The following is a 21,983-nucleotide window of genomic DNA, read 5'->3' as shown; positions in this document are numbered from 1 at the left end:
CACTTTACTGTAATGCAGCCTTTAAAACCAGGAAAAGACAACATTTATGCCATATTACGATATTACAGTATCCAAAATCTAAGATGATATCTACTCTCATACCACGATATCAATATAATATTGATATATTGACCAGCTCTATGTGGAAGTTAAGTTTAGCTGACAAAAGGTGAACGTGAGGCGGGTACTGGTCACCGTGAGAGGACAGCAGCCGTGACAGTTAAGTTTAGCCACAATAGTTTGTTGTGATTCAACGATTGTGTCAGTTAAGTTTAGGTACCAAAATACTAGTTAAGATTAGAAAAAAAGATTGTGTTTTGGGTTGTAACACTCCCGGGTTACCTGGGATCCGGTGAGTGTTGAAATATGTTGAGGAACTCATTTTTATGATTATTCCGACACCACATGAATAGAGCACAAATGCCCTACCTCATGTTAACGAAAGTGAAAAATAATTAGTATATCCGCCCCTCCAGAATTTAATGAGTTACTCTTTGGCCCATGCTACACCCTTCTTGCGTTTCATGAAAATTGGGCCAGTAGTTTTTCTGTAATCCTGCTAACAAACAACCTGAGCAGAACATAACCTTGGCGGAGGTATTATTGAAAACTAAACTGAAGTAATCCTGTTTAGCCCTTCTTTAAAGTATCTCTGGAGATTCAGCCATGATGATATTTACTATTAAACTAAGTAATGCATTCTGTTCTTTACACTAAACGGTTGTTTACTGTATCTACTCTCGTTCTATGTGACACTTAAATATTAAACAGAAGTTGGGGAAGTGTTGCATCAGAGTTATTCTATCTGTGCTGCACAAATTCCACTGGGTCACTAAAGTTGGTTTTACACATTGCAAAATCATCTTTACCTTGAAACCTATACGGAAAAATAAAAAACATAAAGACAGTCTCTCTGAACCCTGTGACTTCCAACAGCTGACCAACCAAAGGCAGAGAAGTGACCAAAGGAAATACTTTTAATAATATTTGTATGCAAGTAGGCACATTAAATGTCAAGTTGCAATGGTACAGAAGCTGAGGACGGCATTTCTTGCGTTATTTCAAGAAAACAAAAACATAATTTCCTCTTAATACTCATAATGCGTTATAGAGTGTGGTCTAGACCTACTCTATCTGTAAAGTGTCTCGAGATAACTCTGTTGTGATTTGATACTATAAATAAAATTGAATTGAATTGAATTGAATAATGTTTATCAGGCCCAGATCAAGCTGACGGTAATGGACTTGGTCAAGTTAGCGGAGGGATGAACATGTGACATCCAATTTTCAAACTAAGGTTTCAACAAAGGGCATTAATCAACAAATTCTCATGAGCCTATCTGCATGATGTACTATGAAAAGTTATGCAGAAGAGTTATAACTCGTATGATATCCTTCATAATTAAGGCGACCAAGTAACGGCCGGTCACATGACAGTTTTGTCTTTAATGTTACATTAAAGCAGTGGGTATACTTGAGCGTGACACCGTGTGCTGGCCTCCGTAGATGGCGCACGCCATACGAGCATGCACGGAGACGTAAATGCTCAACACATTGGTCGTTGCACTACTCTCCGAAACACCAAAGGGCGTACAAACAAAATAATCTGTGAATAAGCAAGAAGTTGTAGAGAAGAAGCGAGCGGAAGTTAAAGGTCCCATGACATGGTGCTCTTTGGATGCTTTTATATAGGCCTTAGTGGTCCCCTAATGCTGTATCTGAAGCAGAGGTGTCAAGTAACGAAGTACAAATACTTTGTTACCTTACTTAAGTAGAAATTTTGGGTATCTATACTTTACTGGAGTAATTATTTTACAGCATACTTTTTACTTCTACTCCTTACATTTTCACACAATTATCTGTACTTTCTACTCCTTACATTTTAAAAATAGCCTCGTTACTCCTATTTCAGTTTGGCTTGTTTTCATTCCGGCTTGTCATCGTTCAACACACACGCACACACACACGCACACACACGCGCACACACACACACACACACACACACACACACACACACACACACACACACACACACAAAAACCTATCCAGATAAATTCGCGCCATCCGGAGAGAGTGAATTTGATTGTGGTTGGATGAGAAGTATAAACATATACCATTCCGACACCCTATTGGTTTGTACGCGATCCATCTAATGCTAATACGGCACCGGTGTGCGAACCGAATTGCAACGTGGATTTCGGTGCCCTATTAGGTGCCACTTAGATGCCTGCGCTTCTCTCTGATGCTGCGAAAATGGACGTTAGAGGGAACTGAAACATCGCCACACGGGACACTAGTAAACCCTACACTCAACAGCAGGTAACGTTAGCCTAGCGTTAGCTATCAGCGGGAGTAAACACGGTTAAAATGCTGACAGCTAAACGGTGTAAAAGTGTGTCTGTATTTCACTGGAGAGGATTGTAACACCAGACTGTAGTTGCCGTTGTCTGAAAAACACAGATGAGATATGTCACCTTTTTCAGCCCTTCTGAGTTTGCAGGTATGATTTTAATCTAACATTATTATTATTATAGTCATTATGGCCTTTAGAAAAAAATTGTTTTTGTGGAGGTGGGGTAGTGCACTATTAGGCCCCCTGTGGGGCGGGCTAAGCTTTTGTCCTTAATGGACCATTTCCCCCCCTTACATTACTTTTACTTTTATACTTTAAGTAGTTTTGAAACCAGTACTTTTACACTTTTACTTAAGTAAAACGCTTGAGTTGATACTTCAACTTCTACAGAAGTCTTTTCAAACCCTAGTATCTGTACTTCTACTTGAGTAATGAATGTGGATACTTTTGACACCTCTGATCTGAAGTCTCTTTTATATAGACCTTAGTGATCCCCTAATACTGTATCTGAAGTCTCTTTTATATAGACCTTAGTGGTCCCCTAATACTGTATCTGAAGTCTCTTTTATATAGACCTTAGTGGTCCCCTAATACTGTATCTGAAGTCTCTTTTATATAGACCTTAGTGGTCCCCTAATACTGTATCTGAAGTCTCTTTTATATAGACCTTAGTGGTCCCCTAATACTGTATCTGAAGTCTCTTTTATATAGACCTTAGTGGTCCCCTAATACTGTATCTGAAGTCTCTTTTATATAGACCTTAGTGGTCCCCTAATACTGTATCTGAAGTTTCTTTTATATAGACCTTAGTGGTCCCCTAATACTGTATCTGAAGTCTCTTTTATATAGACCTTAGTGGTCCCCTAATACTGTATCTGAAGTCTCTTTTATATAGACCTTAGTGGTCCCCTAATACTGTATCTGAAGTCTCTTTTATATAGACCTTAGTGATCCCCTAATACTGTATCTGAAGTTTCTTTTATATAGACCTTAGTGGTCCCCTAATACTGTATCTGAAGTCTCTTTTATATAGACCTTAGTGGTCCCCTAATACTGTATCTTTGAGCGTCTACGACTTAATTTCCTGCATTCTGACAAACTTTTATGCACCAATTTGCGGTGTAAATACCTTTATTTAGCCTATGTGAAGAAGAAAAACACAGATGACAATTCAAAATATATCAAAATTACAATGCAAATAATGTTGTTGTGTCCTTGGGCATTTTTAAGTGGCTATATGGAAATCCTGGCGCTTTCTTAGTGGGTATACTGCGTAAACCTGCGTATCATGTAGACTACACCACGGCTCTGTGGTGTGCACATCATATGTTTGTACAGACGAAGCTGCTCTTCCCAGCCAAATGTGTTGAACTGAAAGCGCAGTGCCCGCTGTGGATGCGTAGTTAAAAAAATTCAGAGGTGCATGACCCCACGCCGCAACAGCTTGTGGAGTCTTCGCGCTTGAAACAACAGCCATTGTGACGTCAATATATGGCTCACGCACCTCGTGCCGGGAACATCGCGACTTCCATAAACTGAGCTTAAACCGACAAAACGTGACTGTGAGCCGGGTACAGAGCACCGTGAGGTGACGGTTGAGCAGCATGCAGCAACCATCCAAAACGACTAGTTAAGATTAGAAAAAAAGACTGTGGTTTGGGTTAAAACCAGTCCCCTTTTCTGAGTCAACGTCTTGTATTTTCCCCTTAACTTCTTCTGTGGACACAAACTCCACTCCCCCGCTTGGAAAACCCTGTGTTTTAGGAACCCCATGACCACCCCAAACTCCTCCCAAAGCAGATATTGTCGTGCCAGCAGCCACAATCCAGGTGCCACCACAATCCAAGGAAGTAAAAGTTCCCCTCAGCTTCATGTGGGACGTTTGAATGCATTTAAATTAACATTAATGTAAGTATAGATGGCGGCATTACAGTTGTAGCATGGCTGATTTGACCACGGAAATGCCAGTGCCGGCTGGTATGAAAGCAAAGCATTCCTTATCTCTAATACAAAATAAATAAGGGTAAACAAGCTTTTGCTTTCTTCTCATAATGAGTTAATTATCTTGAGATACCAACGGAAATTTTAACAAGATAATGGTCTCAGCTTCCGTGCAATGATGATCAATGCAGAATGTCGTTCAGATATCTGAGAATATGTGTGATATCTGTGTATGAGAACAGTCATCCGTTGTGAGTTCCCTTTTTTTTGAGAGATGAAATAAGTAGCTTTATGGTGCTGGTCTTCCTCTTGTTCGGCACCTCATCACAGGACGGCTGAGAGAAAAGAAGAGAAGAATATTATGCAGTAAGTTTTGTTACAAACTTTCTTATCATCTTCTGACTTTCCTTTACTGGACTGGCAGTCAGTGCTCATCATCTGTTCCCTACACAAGTATAAGTAACATGTCTGTCTCTCTGCATTAAAGCTATCATCTTCACCATTATTTCAAGTTATTAAATACAATCCCAGAATTCCAATACTTATACTATCATGGTATTTAGTATGCCAGAAGAAAATGTAGTATGTATTTTCCTGTGGGTTCTTCACTATGAGCAACCTCTTTCATACACAAGTAGTCATGTGATCCATTGTTAATGTACACATAATGAATTGAAGCCCTATTCGCACAGGACTAGTATTGGGGACCTTTAGTGATTTGTAATAATTACAAGGTTGTCTGTGATCTTAATCCATGCCATGTCTGTAATTTGTCAAGTAAAAATTCCACTGCAATCATTCATCATTGTTCATATTCAAAAATTAAAGAGCCCCTATTATGTGTTTTTGGATTTCTTTTATATGGAGGACAGAACATGACTTGAGTCTCAATAAATAAATGCATGAATAAATATATTAATAAATACAAGAATAAATAAATACAGATATAAATAAATAAATACATATATGCAGTATATATATATATATATATATATATATATATATATATATATATATATAAATACAGGATTAAATAAATAAATAAATGAATAAATATATGCAGTAATAAATGAATAAAAAATAAATGAATAAATAAAAAATAAAAAAAGAATACATAAAAGAATAAATAAATAAATTAATGCTTTAATTTTATATCTACATTTTTGTCCAACTACATTTCTTTATTTCTTTATTTCTGTGTCCATATGTTAATGAGGTCTCAACCTCAGTTTAAAGCATGATTGGCTACAGGAGTGAGCTTGATTCGGGTCTATTACTTTTGCCTTATAGTGAGACCATAGACTGTAACGTGTGAGACATTGCAGATTGCATGATCGTTGCACATATAATTCTTAGGTGTAGCACTGCTGGAATGTATGACTCTTGTTTTCATTGCTCGTTGCTAATGATCACATGTGAGATTATGGAGTTTTTGCATTTGTCTAACCTCAATGTCTTTACATACTTATGCAGTGAAGTGCTGCAGGCTCGTATAGGAGAGCTGTGTTCCAACAATAGCAGCCTGAGGGGGACGAAAGGTAGTAGAGAGCAGAGTAGAGAAATCGGTTTTATTTCAGCCGATAGAAAACCATTAAAATATGTCCACTCAGCTCAAAGGATCGAGACATTTCTATCTAAACAGGATATAAAACACAGACCAGTTTGTTTTAATGCTTCAGGCTTTTAATTTTGCATAAGACAAGAAAGAAGAGTTCACTCTAAAAGAATACATGTAAGGTTGTGCTAAAAGCAATCTTTTCATAACACATTCAGTCTGCTCTTATTAAAGGCAAAAAGCCTCAGAGACAGTCCAGCTCCTTATGGTCACCTGTCGCTTCCTTCCTTAAGTAGCGTTAACAGCGATAGAACAGAAATAAAGATATGAAACTTAAATGAGACCCTTCAGATCAGGTGTGAGACTGACGGAGTAAAGACAGATGTATTTAAAGGCAGAAACACAAACACACCTCCCCCAGTGTTTGGGCTTTTTACGGGTACGTTAGGGTGTCAGACCACGCATCATCAGGGTTTCTTGGCGCAGACAGACGGTCTTGCATAGTTGCACTGACGGTCGTCCCAGCATTTCTGAGCTGCATGTACAGAAAAAAGTCAGCGAATGTGAGTCAGTGAATGCTACACATGAACAAAAACTCAAATCGTTCAACGTGACTAATTATTCTAGATGGGTACAGTTAGATAAAACTATGATCAATGATAAGTTGCAGATCATTGCGAAAAACGTAAATGTTTTAATACTGTGTATGGTTAACCCACCTACTGATTTGATAAAACCAAAAGATATATGACTTAGGAAGACTTTTTTCTCAAGATACAATATGTTACATGAGCTGTCTGAACTATGAAACCTTGGAATTCATCAGTATCACTGCTACTTTACAATAATCAATATGTCATTTTACCTCCATGATTCATTTGCAAACAATTCTGCTTGCCCCAAAGGTTATTAGGCTGTCTACGACACCAGTTGGAGTAGCGGAAAGGTGTGCCATCGCTCCAGAACCATAGTTTTTCCTGGAAAAAAGAAAGTAATTGAATAAGCCATGAAATTAAAATATTTTAAATAAACTTTTATTGATCCCCAGAGGGAAAATGCAGGTGTTAAAGCAGCACAAGGACAGAAATAAGGACAGATACATAAAAAAAGTTTTTTATAATATATATGATATCTAATTATATGCGTGTGCATATGAGCGACAGCGTTGGTTTTACACGCCGAGAGTTGTGACAAAGGTCATTTTTTTATGATCCACATATTTGGAACAAACTCCCAGAAAACTGCAGGTTTGCTGCAACTCTCACTTCATTTGAATCATGGATGATGCTGTCTTTTAAAAAATAAAATAAAAGTAATTGTTCATTTCGTACACAGCAGTGCAACTTTTATTCATGTATTTCATTCCTGTCTTATGCTATTTTACCTGTTTTTAGATTCTCTTTAACAAATGTTTTTGACTGTTTTCAAATGCTCTTTACTGTTTTATGAAAAGTACTTTAAATGGCCTTGTTGCTGAAATGTGCTCTATAAATAAAGCTGCCTTCCCTTGTTTGACAAAGCGTCAGTATTTGACAAGTTTGGGGAAAAAGCTATGAGAGCCGTGCAGACGCAATCCCAGCCCACTATTTTTCAAATATAATATACAGTGAAATGGAGTAATATAGCATGTATACCGTATATAGAGTTTGTATATATAATATGTAGTATAGTACAGCAATGGAGTATATAATATAAAGTATAAGTGTCAGTTTAGTATATTATATAATAAATAGTGTAAATTTGGTTTGCAATATTTGCAACTTGTGCAATGATGCCAACATTACCTCTTGTGCATCAGTGCCTCCAATCCAGGTTTCTTTGTACGCATGACTGCCGATCACAATCAGCCTCTGAAGCTCGTGGTACTCCTTGATGTTGCGAACGGACGCGAGGTTTCCTCCCATGGCAACACAGTTTTTCTACAGTACGGGAGACAAAGACAGACAGACCAACAAAGAGAGGAGTTGTTAAAGAAAGTACGAAAGACGACACCAAGTCGGCAAAAGATGCCAAGAAACCAAAACGTCCATGTGTATGCAAACAAAATGAACTTGTTGTACAGGTTAATGTCGCCAACATTACCTCAGCTTTAGCCCAGGTCATGAGTCTTGGAACGTAGAGGAAACAACGGCCATTGAACCTAGTCCAACCCCCGAAGCATCCTCTTATGACCCACCTCTTGTCCAGATCAACATCAGCTATTTGTAGGAAAAAAGTTCAGTGGGTAATGTGGAGGTTCCAGTTAAAGTCTCTTTTTGTGGAACTTTTATATTACAATATGAAATCAATTTATTTTGACAGTATGATGTTGTAAATGCACAATAAACACAAAGAGTAGGTGAAGTCATCGCAGCAGAGCATCACGAAAACGTACAATCCATCGAAGAGAACATCAAAAATCCACTCACCTGTTTGGTCTTTATCGGCCTTGGCTTCTGGAACAGCTGGAAGAAGTTTGACACCGCAGTTATTGACTTGGATTGTTACGGTTTATTGGCAATAAATACATCCTTAATACCTAATACTCACCATCAGCTCCAGTCAGAGCCGTCATGGCACAAACCAGTGCAAACAGAGTCAGTGTCTTCATGGTGAAGGTGATAGCTTTAACGCAGAGAGACAGACATGTTACTGATACTTGTGGAGGGAACAGACGATGCCTACTGACTGTCAGTCCAGTAAAGGAAAGTCAGAAGATGATGAGAAAGATTGGAACAAAACCTGCGGCACAATATCCTCTTCCTCTCTTCTTTCAGCCGTCCTGTGACGAGGTGCTGATCAAGAGGAAGACCAGCACTTAAATACAGCCACTTATCTCATCATCTCTATAAAAAAAACAGGGAACTGAGAACAGACTGCTACTACTATCAGTTCAAGTCATAGATCTATTATCTTCATTGGAACTATAATTGCCACTGTTCATTATACCAACTACCATATTTATGATGAATCATATTTCTCCACATCTGTATATCTGTATCAGTGTGTCTATGTCTCAACAGGCAGCAGACGGCCGTCCACCAAGAGCCTGGGTCCGAGGTTTCTGCCTGTAAAAAGGATTTTTTTTCTTCGTCACTATCACACCAAATGCTTGCTCGTGGGAAATTGTTGGGTCTTTGTAAATTATAGAGTGTGGTCTACACCTACTCTATTTGTAAAGTGTCCTGAGATGACTCCTGTTGTGACTTGACACTATAAATAAAATTGAAATGAATGGAATGTGCGACTGTTCTCATATCGGAAAAAACTTGGAAGCTGAGACCATTTTCTTGAGAAAATTTGGTTTGTCATCACAAGATAATTAAGTTATTATGGGAAGAAAAAATATTGTTTACCCTTATTATTTACGCTTATTAGAGATTAGGAATAGTTTGCTGTCAAACCAGTCATCACTTGCATTTCCCTGGTCAAATCAGCCATGCTACAACTGCAGTGCAGCCATCTATACTGATAATTATGTTAATTTAAATGCATCCAAACGTCCCAGATCAAACTGAGGGGAACTTTTACATTGGAATATCTCCATATACACTGCCGGGAGACTTTTTATGACACACTGAGCTCCTCTCTCTCTCTCAATCTGCGTGCATTCATGTCCCACTAATGCATGTTACTAACTTAGTTTCTTGCTCAGGATTCTTGTGCTTTCTCCCCTCAGAGATATCCTTGGATTGTGGTGGCACTTGGATTGTGGCTGCAGCTGGGCCACTTAGGGAGGAGGTCGGAGTGGATTGTTCGGTCCCCAAACACAGTGCATTCAAGCAAGGGAGTGGTATTTGTGTCCCAGAAGAAGTTACGGGACTTTCACCCAGGATAAGTGTGTACGAGTGGTAATTTGCTTGTGTTTTCTGTCTCTTTGCATTGTAATATGCAGTGCGATGAGCTCTCACTGTTTCCTTGAACTTTCATTTATATTAGACTAATTTACATCAGCAGATACATTTGTCATTGTAAACATAACATTAGCCGTGCGGGTATGCAAATCTTGACAGACGTTTTAGAAAGTGGTCACATAATTTGGAAAACAAGTACACAAACAAGATTTCTAAGAGTCAGGGTTAAAGGTTAAATGTGGGGGCAACATTGCTGACAAATTTAAGGTAGAAATGCCATTTATATGAAGTTGGAAACTCAAAGTTACACAATATAGACTCGAGCCCAAAACATGCACTTTTCCTTGAAAAAGGCAAAGTTCCTGCATATGTACTGTAGGAGAGCCCAACATCTATTCATAAAATCAGCTTTAGGTTATTATAATTATAAGTGTGCTATGGTGAGTGAGAAACAAACTGCTCGAATGTTGGAAGTAACAGCTGTAATGATTTAACATTAATAAAAACAACAGGAATGTTATAAAATACAAACTGGTACACTAACCAGGTTTAGAGGGACTTCCTTTATACTTTTATATTGTTCAGTTTATTATTTAAGGGAAAGAAGGCCTTCACAGATGATTTTGCAATATGCAAAACCAATTTCAGTGACACAGCGGAATTTGTGCAGCACAGACAGAATAGCTCTGATGCAACAATTCTTCAACTTCTGTTGAACTTCTGTAAGTTCAAGGAACAGGATACATTACTTTGTTTTATACAAATATGATGACTGAATCTCAACAGATACTTTAAAGTCAGGTCAGTTTCATGTATATAGCACATTTAAAAACGACAGCAGCTGACCCAAAGTGCTTTCCATTATAGTTTGATGGGTTAGGATCTGCCTCATTGCACTTATACAAAATGAAAGAAATAGAATGTGCATAAGCGGTAATAATACAAAATGTCAGAAGAAAATAAAGAGAAGGCATGACTAAAACATGATAAAATTACAGTCGAAGTTATAGAACATTAATATACAGCGAATTACAATAACCAAGCCAAGAGGTGATTAAAGCATGGGTAATGGTTTCCAGGTCCTTTAATTTGGCAAAAACTCTGCCCTTCGCAACACAACTGGCTTGTCTGTTAAAATTCTAAGATTTTTTAAAATTAATTGTAAACATGATTCAATTCAATTTTATTTATATAGCACGTTTAAAAACAACCTCAGTTGACCAAAGTGCTTAACATGCTCCAAAAGCAACGAAACAATAAACACAAACAAGGCACGATGTACAATACAAAATAACTGACAGTAGAAAGAGAATAAGGTCAATACTGTCAAGATATCAAAGCTCAACTTGAATTGAAAGCCAATGAATAATAGTGGGTCTTAAGCATGGACTTGAACGTTTCAATGGTCCGAGCTGTTCTTACATGAACAGGTAAACTATTCCAGAGGTTTGGAGCAGCCACTGAAAAGGCTCGGTCACCTTTGGTTCTTAACCTGGATCTGGGCACATCGAGGAGCATCTGATTGGACGACCTCAGTGCTCTGACTGGCGTGTGGACATGTAAGAGCTCTGATAAATAAGAAGGCAAAGACACATTTAAGATCTTAAAAACAAGTAATACAATTTTAAATTCAATCCTGAAACAAACAGGAAGCCAGTGGAGCGTGGCCAAAACCGGTGTAATATGGTCACGCTTTTTAGTCCCTCCAAAAAGTCGAGCTGCTGCGTTCTGGACTAACTGTAACCGACGAAGGGATGACTGATCCAATCCAACATACAGTGAGTTACAGTAGTCTAAACGGGACATAATAAATGCATGCATGACTCTTTCAAAGTCTTTACGTAGCAGGTAAAGCTTGACCTTAGCCAAAAGTCTCAGCTGGAAGAAGCTAATTTTAACAACAGAACTAATCTGTTTGTCAAATTTAAAAGCACTGTCAAAAATCACTCCCAGATTTCTGGTAAAAGGACGAATTTGGGAACCTAAAGTACCGAGAGTATCTACACAGGCACTGAAATGTTCAGCACGTCCAAACACAACAACTTCGGTCTTATTGTCATTAAGACAGAGAAAATTCTGATCCAACCATATTTTGAGATCACTCAAGCAGTTTAACAACGGCTGGATAGTTTCCTTCTCATTGTTTCTTACAGGCAAATAGATTTGTACATCATCTGCAAAACAATGGAAAGAAATGTTGTGTTTTGACATCAGTTTAGTTTTTTATAATACCTCCGCCAAGGAGGTTCTGTTTTCTGCTTGGTTTGTCTGTCTGTTTGTTTGTTTGTTAGCAGGATTACAAAAAACTACTGGCCCGATTTTCATAAAACTCCAGAAGGGTGTAGCATGGTCCAAAGAATAACCCATTCAATTCTGTGGTATAGAATCACCAGGAGGATACACTAATTATTTTTCACTTTTATTAAAAATGTGAGGTAGGACATTTGTGCTGCATTCATGTGGTCTCGAAATGGTCTCCTCAACATATTTAAACACTCACTGGATCCCAGGAAACAGGTGTTCATGTCCCGGGATTGTTTTAATCCAAAACACAATATTCTTTCTAATGCATGTTGTTTAATAATGTCGTTTTGGTGTCTAAACTGTCAACGTCACAGGTCAGCTAAACTAGGTGAACGACAATGTTTGTGAAATGTCATTAATAGTGGCATGCTATTCATACGCCTTCCCATGAGATCACATTGTTGCCTCAGATCTGCATTACAGTGATACATTTTGTGAAATGTATGGAGAGAGATATCCATCCCTGATGTGTATTTTATTTAGAGGATGCATATTGCTTTATTAAGTTTGTATTGTTTCATCTCACTGTTTCTCATGAGTAGTGTTGAGTCTCATTGTGTGTATGGATGTCCAAAGTTACGTGTCTTTATGTGTGTTTTTTTTCTTTAATAATGACTTTGCATAAAGAGTAACCTTTTAAGATAGTAACAATGCCTTGGATGAAACCTCAACTTCTCTGTTGAAGTTGTTTCAGAAGCTTCTACTTCCTTAAAATGTTTTTGAGCTGCGAGACACCGAGGCAGTTGGTTAATAAATATTCATGAATATATCTGCAAGTCATGCGGGGAAATATATAACACAACATTATTGTGCATCGAAGGGTTTGTTTTAGCTATCTGTATGCTTTGTTTAGTAAAGACAAGAGCAAAGCATACAGATTGTCCAAATTCAATGTTTCCACAGTGAACCGTTGATGTGCATATGTCACATGAAACAACATATTCCTGAGCTCCTGTTGTTGTTACAGTGAGGATGCCAGGTTTGGTAGCATGGTCGTCTATATCTGGCAACTGCTGTAAAAAGCTGATAAGCCAACATAGCTGAAATACAGCATGTAATTCATGCATTTAAGGTGAGCCTTATTTGATGGTCAGATCAGACCTCCAGTTTGGAGTTTGGTACTTGCATGTTGATGTGAACCTGTCCTTTAACCAAACTCCAGCTCTCACTAAAAGATGTTGCTTACTTTGACAAAAGCTGTGACTTTCTGTGTCTGTGTTATATGTTGGAACCTTAAAAAGACAATACTGTATGTAGACTCATTTCTTGTATGCTGTATGTAATCAGATCGACAATATTGTTGTGGCATACACACACAAAGTGACTAAAATGGTTAGATTTTTTTCACAACAGTCAATGGGTAATAAAACAGAACCCCAACTCAGCTGAAGTGAGTTTCCTAACACACACACACACACACAAACACACACACACTTTGAAACAAGAGTTCTTTCTTGCTGTGTTTGTTCTTATAATTAATCCTATGAAAATGAGCCCTGGCATGTCCACAGGACATCAGTGGTGGGTTGAACGTCAAAAGGTAGAGATCAGGTCAGACAGAGGAGCAACAAGAAACCCGAGCACATCTGTGGCGAGCTAGTTTTTCCTCTCAACAATCAGGGGAACAGGGCAACAATCTGAGGTCTTTGGGGGAAGATTATGTGTGGCTGATTGGGCTGGTTTCCTGCTGTATGTAGGAATCAGTCCTTTGGCTCCTCATTTCACAGGTGGTGAATACTGACGTCTGATAAGCTCATAGTCGATGCAAGGACTTGGAGACAAGATCGGTGGGATGTGACGTTTTCCAAAAGACAAGGACTCCATGGAATAATGGTCCTCTGGTTACCACGCAAACAAAACTAGCACTGAGACACATTTCTCAAGTGTTTAATTGTTGTTGTTTTAATGTTATCAACTATCTTAAACTAATTCACTAATTAACAACTTTATATAATGGCTGGTGTGTGCGGGCTAACAGGGATACAACCCAAACACAAACTAATTAGATAGATTGGATCAGTGCAGCGGTTTATTAAAGGTACTTATGTATTGCCTAACTGGCATGTACAGGAATCATTATGCAGGAAAGAGTCAGAAATGAGGAGGAAGTCTATACAAGCATAGGTGTAGATTTTGGGGTGGGGGTGGGCATAATATTCAAAACACACCCCCAGTAGCAGAGGACTTTTATTTTGTACAACGTCCAGCACGTGACTCATAGACCCAACAATGCCTCGGGTAAAGTAGTTTGACACATGTTTGTTGATTCAGCAGGATAATATTAAGGCTCTCAGGCATTCAATGTTTTCAAATATGTATTCTCCTGGATCAACATTTGTCATTATTTTCCATTTAATTAGAATTTTCATGGTGCTTGAAGTTTGTGTTGTCCTTTTTATGAATAAAGACATTTCCACCATGAATTGGTGCATTACTAGCCTGACAAGCCAGACCCACATCCAGATGTTGGGTCTGGGAACTCACCATTGACGGAGCTCGATCCGAGGGGCGGGATAAACGGCTGTCTTTCAAATTCCCTCCGCACGCAATAGGACAGCGCTCCAACCAGGCAGAGCAACGAAGAAGGTAGCGGAGCTAGTTGGTAGATTAAACTTTTGCCGTATCCAGTCGGCAAACCTCCGAACACATCTTCCTTTTTTAAGAATGATTTCTGTGCCGTTCTTTGTTCTTTTCTCAAAGAAAAGCTGAACTCCAAGTCTTCCAGAAGACTGCTGTTCCCAGCAGCAGCAGCAGCCATAAGCCCCGCCCACCGACTCTATATATACGATGTGATTGGCCTGACCAAAATTTGGTTTTGCCAGCTCGCAAGCCAACGGAGACTGCCTAGCCCCCCCCCCCACGGCTGCAAAATAAATTTGCTGCCACTAGGGTGCGTCTAGATTTCTAGGCTAGTGCATTACAATTTGCAAGAAAAAAAGTTTTTGACGCTTAAAAGTCCATGGGGGAGGTCCACCTCACCCACCAGTTTATTTATTTACCCATACATTTTAAAAAAGGAAATCTAAACCCTCTATGCAATAAATAGTCTTCAATAGTTAGAAAATTAAGAGGAGTAGAAAGAAATGTTGTAGTTATAAAAATGTGTGGAGGCCAACAATGTACTTTTGAATATGGAAATAAGCTGTAGCTATGAATAATTCAGAAGTGCATCTGAATAACAACGCACCTCATGTAAAAAGGAGTAACACAAACATATTCACTCTTAAATAACATGTAAAAGAGATTTAAAAGAATTTAAAAGAACCAATTTTTCCTTTCGATATTTCTCTTTGTACATACAAATTTAACCAGTGGTCTGGACCTTTTGTACGAGTTATGTACAGACTTAAAACAATTGTTTGACTAAAGGATTTGTATGCTCCTCTGGTCTACAAGTGTTTTGTGGACTTGGAGTACCCCCCAAAGAGTCACGTGGGGTGTACTGTAGGAGTATGGCCAGATCCATCCGGTACTTATATGTGAGCTGTGTCTGTATTCTTGGCAAACATTCAAATATGTTTTCTTTGGGTGTTGGTATCTGCCAGGATTGTCTTTGTAGCAGATTCTGTTTCTAATTTGAATGCACAATATCTCAACGCAAAGCTGGGAGGAGCAAAGTGTCCACATTGGGATATCAGCATTGCATCACTGCTCTTTGCAGACAATGTAGTTCTTTTGGCTTAGGAGTTCCACTGTCTTGGGGTCTTTTTCATAGGAAAATAGAGTGTGAGATTGACAGGAAAATTGGTGCAGCATCAGCAGTGATGCAGTTGTTTTTATGGGACTGTTAAGAGGGAGCTGAGCAAGAATACAAAGCTTTTATTTGAACTATGAATCTACGTTCCAACCCTCACTTTGGGTGTGACCGAAGGAATCAGTTCACGGATTTGTGAAGATTCGTGAAGAGGTATTTTTTTTTCTACCAAACATTGAAGCGGCATTGTTCAGTGTAATCCCTGTGACTACTTGATGTTGTGTTGACTTGAATAATATGCAAGTTTGTGATTCTAGTGGTTCTTTTACATGAGGTACAGAGAGATTTTCATGTATTGTGAGTGTGTAGGATACAAATTGGCCACGAGGTGTCACCATTGGGCTGTGTGTCAAATGTGTATTTAATCTGGAAAGTTTTCTGACAGTTAACAGGTGTGTTGCAGTCGGAGGACCACAAACAACTTTAAAACATTACATTCAGTGGCATAAGGAAACTTCCTTATTAAGTGATTTATTAAACACAATGTCGACATTTAAACAGAGTGATCATGTTACTTCACAGAGGTAGTCACATTTCCTGCTCTAAGCAGGTAGATAATGGGCCTCATGCAGAAACATTTTTGTCTTAAAATGTTCGATTCAACTTGATGAATGCCACCTGTTCAGAAGGAGGGCACATTCATGATATCCGCAGACTTTATTCTTTTGTTGACATTTGAATTTAGAAGGTGCTGTCAGACCCAAACAACTTCTGACTTTGTTTGGGATCTTGGAATACACTTTGAATTATTTCAAGGCAAAAAAGTATTTTTCCATGATTAAAAGTCAATTTTTGGCCTCCACACATTCTTTAAACTGCAAGCATTCTAGCTACTCATCTATTTTTCCTCACTATTTAAGACTGACTGAATGCAGTCTACACAGACACTAGTATAGTGTAGTGTACATTTATCACACAGGGAACGCCACAATGCTTCTTAATCTTTTTATTTTGGTGCTGTCACTTGTCAGCTTGGGGAGAGGAAAAAAAACAACATGAATAATGCATTGTTTTACAGGTATGCTTACAGTGTGGATTGAAGTCACTTACTTCTTTTTCTAGTTTTTGTCCAGTCGTGTTTGCTCTGTATGAACATTAATTGTAGAAAGATATTTAGAATGAGACATAGCTCATAGAGATTTGTGCATAAGGTTGTAAAACATATTCTCGGATTGTGAAAAAAGTGTTTAAAATTCAGCCTAGTCCTTAGGGTAAATTTCACGAGGAACATTAATTCCCTCTGCTCACTTTTAAGGCAAAGTAGGCTAAATAATAATACATTTTATTTATATAGTGCTTTACATGGTGGGCTACTCAAAGACACTTTACACTGTACACATGATCCAAAGCACATTGGTGACACCTAGTGGACAATATGTGTCCTACACACACACACACACACACACACACACACACACACACACACACACACACACACACACACACACACACACACACACACACACACACACACACGATAGGCTACATGAAAATGGCTCATACAAACAAGTTACTAATGCTTTTGAAACAAGCTTTTTGATCAAATCATTAATTTAGCACATGAAACCTCATGTAAAACAACTTCAAGAATCACAGACTTTCATTCTTATATACTATATAAGCCTTTAAAATACACCATAGTCATTATTTTGTTGCAGCACACAGGGCACATGCTAAAATGGCCCTGTAGTCTGGTTTATGATGGACAAACTAAAAGAGCTTTAAAGATTCACATATCTGAACCAATCAGCAGCCTCGAGGCCTGAAAAGTAAAGCCAATGCTGAAGGTCCTTAAACCTGCATTCTTTCTTATTTCTAGCAGGGGGCGACTCCACTGCCTCCAAAAAGAAGTCTAGGACAAGGCCTCTTTTTCTCACTTCATTTCTTACCTTAGTAAACATTTTGCTGACAAGTTTATTGTCTCAATCACTAGATTTGAGTTTTGAATTCAAGAATGGATTTCAATTCTTTGCTTTTCAGGATTTTTGAATGGCGGTTTAATGTTCATACAATCAACTTTGCTGCTCTTTCGGCCATGACTCTCAAAAAACAGTGACTTATGATGCAGGTGCACAAAACTGTGAGCAGTCAGCACCACAGTCTGCGTGTGTTTGTTTAGTCATGAAATGCATCATACATCAGTCGATGCCTTATACAAAACTGTATGAATATAATGAATGCAAGCTCTCCATGCAAACCCATAATATATATGGTCAAATACACAGGTAATTTACAGATTAAAGTTTTGACAAACCTTTGAAATATATGGAGGGTAAAACAAAACTCTCCAGGTGTTTAATATGGTATATAACAGAGGTTATCAAACCTATAAATCGAAGGGCATCTGAATTTTTTTTACGGAACAATTGGCAATAATTAAATAAAATGTAATCAACTTACCTATAATTTTCATGCAACATACATTTGAGTTAAGTACCCGGTTGTTCTCTCTGAAATAACAAAAAAATCATTTTAGATGTAAAAATATGTCTATAAATGAGAAGGGTATGTATGGACTTATCTGACCCTGGGGGATACGGTGAATAAGCTGAAGTCTCAATAAGTCGGCGAGTTAGACCCAATTCAGCCTTATCTCAGTTCAGTTTGGGTCTTAAAGCTATAGTGCGTCTTAAAAAGCTTTGTATCAACTCATTTGGCAATAATCGCGTGAATGTAACAGACGTTCATTAATGTAAAAAAAAAAATGCCTTAAAGCTTTAAGTCTTTGACTGAGGTGTGGCTCCACAAAGAGAGCTGAAGTGACCCATTTTATTTCAAGATGGCCCCTTTGAAGAGTCTCTCTTTGTCTGTGTGAGACGATAAAGTATAGCAGGTGTAGACGCAAATGCAGTGATACCAATGACTCACAGCTCAGTACATCCAAAAGACAGATAAACCACAACTAAACACGAGGAACCAGGGCTGGAACGCAGGAAAACAAGGAACGAAAGGAAGCAACATGACATCTGAAACAGGGAAAACACCCAGATTAAAAACACAAGGGAGTAATTCACTAAACACAGGTGGGGTAGAAAACCATTCAGGACGTAATAGGCTCGTTCGAGGTGAGCCAGGTCCGCGTAGAATCGATCACCGGCGATCGCCGCCTGTTGCATGCCGGTTAGATTTGTGTCCGACTCGATCTGACGTCATGCAAACCTGCCCATCAGATCAAGGCGGCCGCAGGTTTGAGACACAGGCGGCGCAGTTGCTTTTCAGGAAACGCCGGCCTCTCAGCTGATTTCACAGCTGATTGGTTCATAATCGACTCAACGTGATGACGTGTTATATAAACATTTTATTGCTTTTGAATCGGAGGGATTTGAATTGCCATTAGTCCGATTTAAAGGCTTAATCTGTACAGAACACCTGTTGTGTGGGCTAATAGTGACGTTTAGAAGTCAGAGAGACTGAAACCGTTCAGATTACTGATCATCTACAGCGTGTCGTTTATTACCATCAGCAACAGATCACATGCAGAGAATTTTGACAGCTACTCTGTCATGATAAAAACAACTGGAGACTGTGTACAAGCTGATATGTGTGTCTGATAACATGTTATTAAATCGGAATCAGACCCAACAGGATGGGAGTGTTTCTTTGACATACTGTTCAGCATGTAGGGATGGCTGGAGTGAAGCTTTGTCGAGATCCCGAAGCGCAGATGTTTCGAAACACTGATTCAAAGCGTGATTCAAAACACCCATGTCACGTGACTACGGCTAAATGAAACATCGGAGTGTTTCACAAGTGTTTCAACAGGCGGCACGAATCAGCGTTTGATCGACAGGGTCGGGAACACACAATCGCACCTCAGTATACAAGTGAAGTCAACGCATCTTGACCTCGTGGGTTTTTGTGAGAGGAGTTTGATTTTGAGATAGCGGGTTTTTGGTGATATAATGACATTCATAGTGCGAGTTGTTTAGTTATATTTAGGCTTACATTTAAATTTACACATTGACTGATAGGCTAGAGACAGACAGCGTATACATAGTGACACATTAACATATTGATAGGTAGATACATATATAGATACACAGATAGATAGATATATAGATATATAGATATAGATAGATAATTAGGATTGAAATATAATAAACTGTTGGGACATTCATATTTTTGAATAAAAATCTATAAAGAATTGAGACTTTGTGGCTTGATTTCTTTTATTAATATTCTTTTGTTATGACCAAAATAACATTATGCACAGTGAGGAGCCTACAGGTTACAAGCGTTACATATTAGAAAAATACAATAATAAAAAATGGCTCATTGTCAAGGTTGTTTTAGATCAACACCTGCAAGTGACCACTAGGTGTCATCGTTGAGACGGGTGTCGGATTGTTTCGAAGCCTCGACACAATATGGCACATTTGCTTCAACGGTTTCCTTGTTTCACGAAGCCTCGATCTGCCCACCACTACCAGCATGAAGGTTGCTGGAAACGGCTGGAAAATGGACGACTTTACCGCAGCTTTTTATCTTAGCCCCCACTTTACAGGCGAGGCGCAGTTCATCACGAACAAGCCTAATGTTTCAGGCAGAGGCCCTTCAGAAATGAGCAGTATGAGAAACGTTACCACAGTTACCACAGCTGGACGCATGGCTCAGGCCTCACTAACTCTCAGTGCTTCGATGCTGGAATATGACCTGGAAATGCAACAGTCTGAAGTGTTAATATGTTACATCTTAGTTTTCAGATTAAACAAACAAGATATGTGTTAACTTGTTGATGGTTCGACATAGCTGATATGACCCCAGGTTTTAATTATTGGACCCCTTTTGTTCAGTCTGTAGATACTGCCACTGAAACACATCATTCAGATGTAATCACATTAACCACAACAATTGTCCCCGTTAAAAGACTTAGCTTAGCTTGGCATTTAACAATTGATGTCTTGTTTGGCACATAACATCCCTAAAATGTGTAGGCAAATGGAATTTCGTCACATCCTACCAATGTTCAGATCTCTGCAGTAGCTTTTTGACAAACTATCAAATATAAAATATATACAAAATATAACTCACTTGTTCCTTAAAGATACAGAGAGAAAGAGAAGCTTACCACAGATGCTTTGTGGTTCCTTGTTGCTTGTTTCCTCTGTCTGATTGTTAGGTGGCACTTCCTTTCACTGTTAAACTTGTCACTCATGCCCTGTGGACATGTTAATGGCTCAAATTCATATGGTAAATTATAAGAACAAACAAGAAATAATTATCATGTGTTCAGACACTCAGTTGAGCTGACTCGGGATTGGGATTCAACTGATAACATGAAATAAATAATGTAAATGCATTCTGTATTGTCACTTCACTTTGTTGCACTCACAGCCCATGTGGTTTGCTGATACACAGTTTACTATATTAGCAGGGCACCCTCAAAATTGTGTTTGTTTATGTGTGAGACCTAATACAGCCTAAACTCAGCTCAGTTGGTTCTTTTCCAACTCCCTGACCCAGGTGTGGTTCAACAAAGAGAGCAGAAGTGACACTTAGATTTCATTTAAAAATATATATATATATATATATATATATATATATATAAGCTCATTTAACTGTGATATTGCCTCTGTTCTAGAAACTGTTTAATGAACATTTCAATTGCTCAATTTATATGTAAGAGCCTTGAGGGAGTTAACATTGATGAGAACCACCAATGGTTATTTGCTTCGACAACATTGAATGTTTAAAGATAGATGGTGGGGATACCAAATATTATTCAACAGACTCTAGATCGTACGTGAACTTTTAAATGGTGCTATGGTTAATGTACTAAACACATTTTGAAAGTTTGAAAATGTATATTTGAAAATGTCATCTTTGGTCAGAAGTAGAGATGATTGCTTTCAGACGTGATGCATGCAGAACAGTTGCACATATAAGTCTTATGTGTAACACTGGTGGAATGCATGACTCTTGTGTCACTGCTCGTTGCTAATGATCACATGTGAGATTATGGAGTTTTTGCATTTGTCTAACCTCAATGTCTTTACATGCTTATGCAGTGAAGTGCTGCAGGCTCGTATAGGAGAGCTGCATTCCATCAATAGCAGCCTGAGGGGGACAAAAAGGCAGAGTAAAGAAATCGGTTTTATTTCAGCCGATAGAAAACCATTAAAATATGTCCGTCCACCCCAAAGGATTGAGACATTTTTATCTAAACAGGAGATAAAACACAGACCAGCTTGTTTCAGTGCTTCAGGCTTTTAATTTAGAATAATACAAGAAAGAAGAGTTCAC

General features: G+C 38.5%; 1 protein-coding gene across 1 annotated transcript; it reads right to left on the bottom strand.

Annotated features, from left to right (window-relative positions):
* Positions 1 to 6,133: 6,133 nt before the first annotated feature.
* On the bottom strand, positions 6,134 to 19,398 carry LOC114546045 (ladderlectin-like). The gene is made up of 8 exons (XM_028564696.1): positions 19,350 to 19,398; positions 18,141 to 18,190; positions 8,379 to 8,453; positions 8,258 to 8,293; positions 7,932 to 8,047; positions 7,634 to 7,768; positions 6,715 to 6,826; positions 6,134 to 6,384 (listed from the first exon to the last, which is right to left on the bottom strand). Exons 2-8 carry the CDS (start codon positions 18,151 to 18,153, stop codon positions 6,317 to 6,319), a joined length of 555 nt encoding a protein of 184 aa, XP_028420497.1. The 5' UTR covers positions 18,154 to 18,190; positions 19,350 to 19,398; the 3' UTR covers positions 6,134 to 6,316.
* Positions 19,399 to 21,983: the final 2,585 nt, after the last annotated feature.

The sequence above is a fragment of the Perca flavescens genome, chromosome 19 (assembly GCF_004354835.1).
Source record: "Perca flavescens isolate YP-PL-M2 chromosome 19, PFLA_1.0, whole genome shotgun sequence".
Classification (NCBI taxonomy): domain Eukaryota; kingdom Metazoa; phylum Chordata; class Actinopteri; order Perciformes; family Percidae; genus Perca; species Perca flavescens.
The sequence above is the reverse complement of the archived record's forward strand: the minus strand, read 5'-3'. Positions and strand labels throughout refer to the sequence as shown.

Bases quoted from the DNA above. Each gene is read 5' to 3' on its own strand.
- LOC114546045 (XM_028564696.1), bottom strand. The intron at 8,294-8,378 runs GTGAGTATTAGG...AACTTCTTCCAG, and splicing joins GGCTCTGACTGGAGCTGATG to CTGTTCCAGAAGCCAAGGCC. The intron at 6,385-6,714 runs GTAAAATGACAT...CTGTACATGCAG, and splicing joins TTTGCAAATGAATCATGGAG to CTCAGAAATGCTGGGACGAC.